Source organism: Sander lucioperca, chromosome 21 (genome assembly GCF_008315115.2).
Source record: "Sander lucioperca isolate FBNREF2018 chromosome 21, SLUC_FBN_1.2, whole genome shotgun sequence".
Lineage (NCBI taxonomy): Eukaryota > Metazoa > Chordata > Actinopteri > Perciformes > Percidae > Sander > Sander lucioperca.
In genome coordinates, this window is record NC_050193.1 from 1,582,552 (window position 1) to 1,587,551 (window position 5,000).

General features: G+C 45.3%; 2 protein-coding genes and 1 pseudogene across 4 annotated transcripts in view; 2 read left to right on the forward strand and 1 right to left on the reverse strand.

The window, feature by feature from the left end:
- Positions 1 to 605, forward strand: part of ube2m (ubiquitin conjugating enzyme E2 M) — a 5,076-nt gene extending 4,471 nt beyond the window's left edge. The window contains exon 6 of the mRNA XM_035996674.1: positions 1 to 605. This exon is cut by the window's left edge and continues 549 nt beyond it. The gene's annotated coding sequence lies outside the window, so the exon portion shown is untranslated.
- Positions 1 to 5,000, forward strand: part of LOC116062301 — a 1,036,964-nt pseudogene that overhangs the window by 872,334 nt on the left and 159,630 nt on the right.
- The window catches only part of LOC116062289 (E3 ubiquitin-protein ligase TRIM39), a 17,763-nt gene continuing 15,503 nt past the window's right edge, over positions 2,741 to 5,000 (reverse strand). For 2 of the 3 annotated variants that reach the window (XM_031316949.1, XM_031316950.2), the window contains exons 8-13: positions 4,798 to 4,884; positions 4,491 to 4,517; positions 4,285 to 4,311; positions 3,648 to 3,823; positions 3,354 to 3,509; positions 2,741 to 3,053 (exon numbers count right to left, since the gene is read on the reverse strand). In XM_031316949.1, the coding sequence (XP_031172809.1) occupies positions 2,844 to 3,053; positions 3,354 to 3,509; positions 3,648 to 3,823; positions 4,285 to 4,311; positions 4,491 to 4,517; positions 4,798 to 4,884 (683 nt within the window). In that variant the 3' untranslated portion in view covers positions 2,741 to 2,843. Of the gene's footprint in view, positions 3,054 to 3,353; positions 3,510 to 3,647; positions 3,824 to 4,284; positions 4,312 to 4,490; positions 4,518 to 4,748; positions 4,885 to 5,000 lie in introns of all 3 variants that reach the window. The other variant, XR_004107920.2, reaches the window with a different exon arrangement.

Sequence of the window (5,000 nt, forward strand, 5' to 3'; positions counted from 1 at the left end):
AGTCACCACGACGATAATAATGATGATGATTCTCTTTTTTTTTTTTTTTTATTATTTTGTGTGTGTTTTTGGCGAAGACGCCTGAATCCGACCGGCAGGCAGAAGGACACGCCCTCCTCTCCGCCTCGCCTCACCGCCGTTTCTTGGTTTGTTTTCGGCCGGCAGCAAACTCCAAAACTCCCAAACGCTCGCTCGGGATCTGGCAGCACCAAACACTTCCTCCTGGGAACCCAAACGATCGTTGTGCGTTTAGCGAGCTAGTGCCTAAACGCCGGAGGGGGAGGGGCTTCTGACCACAGTGGGAGGGGCTTTGAGTCTCAGATGCGCCTTAAAAAGTCCCTCAAAGACGCAAGTTCCCTTAAAGCCAGACGTTGACGTTTCCAGCTGGGGAAGCTGCGTTTTCCTAGGACGGGGGAGGGATGTCCCGCCTACTCCGCGTCTGATTGGCTAGCACTCGTTGCCTTCGTTGGGTGGATGGGTTATAGAATGCCAGGGTCAGCCAATCAGAGGCAGAGTTGTACCTTCATTTCTAAAGCGCTTTACGTTCTTTTAGAAACAACCCTTAATATAGACAAGCTGACAGCTCACCCAGAGAAATCAGATCAGTAACAGCAGCTCTGAAGTAGCCCCATGTTTTTAAAGAGACAGTAGTGAGGCACACGTCCCTCCACCTTCATCGTTATTACAGGGTTAGGAACGCCTTAAAGAAGTCAGGTCAAGCCAGCCGGTGACAGTTTCCTGCCTGGGATGACTCAGCGGCGAGAGGGAGGGGCTTGCTAGAGGGGCGGGGCTGAGGAAACGTCTTAAAAGGAGTTTGCTGCTAAAATCACACACACACAGACACACAGACATAGACACACACACACAGGCACACACACAGCGTCCGGGGGGCGGAGTGTCGTGGCAGGGGGGGGTAAGTGTGTTAATGGGGGTGGGGTTTAGGGAGAGGGGGAGGGGCTTTTGGTTTAGATTTTTGGGAGGGTTGTTGTGGGCGGGGTCCCAGAGGGGCGGGGCTTGATGTTAGGACTCTATTGTGTATATTGAAACCCCAGCTGTTCACATTGACTGCAATATGATTTATGTTAAATAAAATATGAACTTGAATGATTGTAACTGTTGTGACGTCCGTTTGAAAAGACATCAAGCATGTTCCTTCCTGAGACTGTTTAGCAGAGGCACCGTGGCTCCGTCTGGAGCTTAGCACCGCCCACGACGATTCTGATTGGTTTAAAGAAATGCCAATAAACCAGAGCAGGTTTTTCTCCTATCCAGGAATGCTGTGTGGACTAGACAGACCTAGTCCACTAGGAGGAAGGTCTGGACACATGAGACTTAACTCTGTGTGTGTGTGTGTGTGTGTGTGTGTGTGTGTGTGTGTGTGTGTGTGTGTGTGTGTGTGTGTGTGTGTGTGTGTGTGTGTGTGTGTGTGTGTGTGTGTGTGTACTAAAAAAGGTGGTACGTGATCTTAATAAGAAATTAGACATTGTAGTAAGTATTTCCGGTGTATTAAAAAGCTTGTTAAGATACAAGCTAATGAGTTCATAAAAAGACCCTAAAATGAAGTATTAACGTCATAATGAACTGTCTGAGGAGGAAAGACGCTCCAGCAGTGTAAATAAACTCAGACTCACAGTGATATTACAAGAGACAAAAACATTGGAAAAAACAAGCAACAAAAAATGTAAAAACATAAATTACGTTCAAAAGTGACAAATGTCTAAAAAAATAAATAAAACTAAATGTTGATTTTGGAGAGAAAGACGAGAGTTCAAGTCCACAGAGATGAAAAGGAGTCTTTATTTAATCATATTTAACAGTTTGAACATCAGCGGAGCCTCACCATTGGCTGAGAGGTAAAGGGGGCGGAGCCATCAAAGGTGACATCGTGTAATAAAAAACATTTCCTTCTTAGTATTCTGACATGTTTAATTGTGTTGACTTCGGGTCACATTGGCCCGTTTTCAATTTTTGTTTTATATCAGAAAACATTGGACTTAGAAATAAACGCTGAAAATGTGTAGAAGAAAAATTGTAAAAAATGTAAAATGTTGGAAAAAGCAAAAACAAATTGTGAAAAAAGGCGTCACAAATGTCAGAAAAAAAGTGTTTTTTTCAAGGTTGAAAGGAAGACAACACAAGGGTTAAACACTTCATAAGTTTGAATACTTTAATTATTACACAACTTCTGTTCATTAAATCTCCTATATTTATTTCTTTAGTTTTTAAACCCAGCTGTTTATAACAACAATGACTTCCTGTCCAACATGGCCACCAGTCGACCCCCCCCCCAAAACACCCAAATCAGTGGTTTCTTCCAGCAGCATAACAACCTTTATATTATATATTATATATTTAGGTTTATCTTGTTTTGAAAAACACCACCGACGTCCAGACTAAAACCCGATGCGTTGAGAGATTTTAGAAAATAGCGACAAAATGTGAAATAAGCGACAAAAAAGTTGAGACAAAAGCTACAAACATTTTGAAAAAAAGCAACATAAATGTCAAAAAAAACAAAAACAAAAAAACAAGCGATAAACATCCCCCCTATCCTCGGAGAGTTTGGGGGGTGCTCCTCTCTTTCTTTCCCCTCTATCTCTGCCGCCCCCCCCCCCCCCCTTTTTTGGTGCTTTCTTTAATGGGTTTTGCACTTGTGACCCTTGTACGTTTGTTGATGTTTTTTGACACTTCTTTGACGTCAAGAACTGCCCCAGGTGTACCCAACCCCCTCTGTGTCCCCTCTTTTTATGACATTTGTGGCACTTTTTCCAATGTTTTTGGCACATTTTTAAGTCAACAACTGTCCAGGTTTCCCCTTTTTCTTCCCCCATTATCCCCCCCCCTCAGACATCAGGCTGGGTCTGCGTGGTCATCAGCACCAGGGGCGTCTCTTTGTCTCCGGTTCCCAGCAGAGGAAACATCCTCTCAGTGAACTCGGAGGATCCGCTGAAGCTGTAGATCTCCGAGCCAGACTTGGTGTTATAAAAGGTCACGTGACCCTCGTCCACGTCCAGGAACACGCCCACCTGACGCAGCCTCGGGGGACACTTCACCTGCACCGCCGGCACAAAACACAGACCGCCCCAGAGTCAGAGTTATGTCCCGTTAGTTGGTCCGTATATATATCTGAACTAACAGCAGGGCTGCACCATTTGAAGACACGTCATATTACTATTACCAGTTATTGCTTTCTAATTGCTTGGTATATAAATATATATCCTTCAGGCAAGTCCTTATTACACGACACTGCAGAGCAGACACATATAGATGTATATATTTTTAGTAGTTTTACTGCAGTAAAGGATGTGAATACTAAGTATAAAGTAATCTAGAGTACTAGTAAGTGTGCGTACCTTAGTGAGGGGGGGGGCAGTGAGTGCTCTCAGCTGGCCTCCGCTCCACCAGAGGGCGTAGTACCCGTTAGACGGACTCATGTCAAACAGCCCTTTCCTGCTCGCTGTCTCCGTGACGACGCCCAGCTTCCAGTCCTTGCTCTCGCCGACAAACACCTGCGACACACGGGGGGGGGGTCAGTGTTACCATAGCAACAGACCCGGCAGAGGACAGGCAAACACTCGGGGCACCGGCAGCCGACAAGGGTAAAGAAAAGTTAAAGTGCCAATGTTACCGTAGCGACGGGCTCTCACCTCCCAGTAGTGGCGGCCGGTGGCGTAGCCCTCCTTGGCGAGGACGCAGGACCAGACGTCGTAGCGCTGCGGGTTGCTCCGGAAGAACTGCAGCGTCTCGCCGCGCTTCACCTGCTTCCTGTCTGAGGACAGGATCAGGAAGGGGTACGCCGTCACGGGGTTCAACGCCACGTCCTCTGGAGACCACAGACACACACAACAACACACATCAACACACACAAAAATCAAAACACAACAACACACACCTGAGTCTGTCTGTTATGAACCGTTACTACCGCATTGCATTGTGGGATGCTTAAGCCGCCACAGTGTCCAGTGTTACATACTGTGATATTTTATCTGAAGTAGTTTGCGTACTTTTTGCTCCATACTAAACCATCTCACATCCTGTTTCAGCTCCTAAATAACATGTTAGCGGGGGTTAGGGAGAGATTTCTCAACAGGTCTGGTACAGATGCAGATTAATAACAGCAGCTAGCTTTGTTAGCATCACACTTAGCTTTCTGTTCTTTGTGCTTCCCTACTAGCATGCTAACATCAGAACAACAGGGTTAGCATGTTAGCAGTCGCTCAAACAGCTGGCTGACAAACTAAAACAGAATCACCTTTAATTATAAATAAAGATAAATGTTCTCACCCATGTAGACTCGCACCTTCTTGTGTCCTGCAACAGAATGAAGACACACACACACAGAGACACACACACACACACATACACGCACAGACACACACAGAGAGACACACACACACACACACACACACACACACACAGACAGACGCTGGTTAACATTAACAATCATTAACATAATATAATAAGACATTATTAATTGTTAACAGACGTACCTGAGACATGTTTCATCCTCTTCATATCTGAAGGGAAACAGGAAACCAGTCAGTCACTCTTTCACAATAAAAGCCTCTGATCGTCTCAGTAAAAGGGTCTCTGTGTATTAAAACTCTGTGATGGCGTTTGCATCCGATATCTTTTCTCATTTCAGCTCAGCGGTCCGTACGATCGGCGATAACTAAACAACATTTAGTCACCTCACTTAGACACCCATTCCAGATCTCCTGCTGGACCTTTATACCCATACCTGGAACTCTGTTATAATGAATGAATGAATGTGTGATGTCAAGATGAAGTCATCACCTCTCAGAGACCACTGACTCTTCCTCAGACTGGCCGAGCTTCCTCTCAGACTGAGCATGCTCTCTGCTGCCATCAGCTCATTGGACACTGAAACACACACACATTATGCACACACATTATGCACACACACACACACACATAACACACACATACACACACAATACACAATACACACACACACACACAATACACACACATTATAT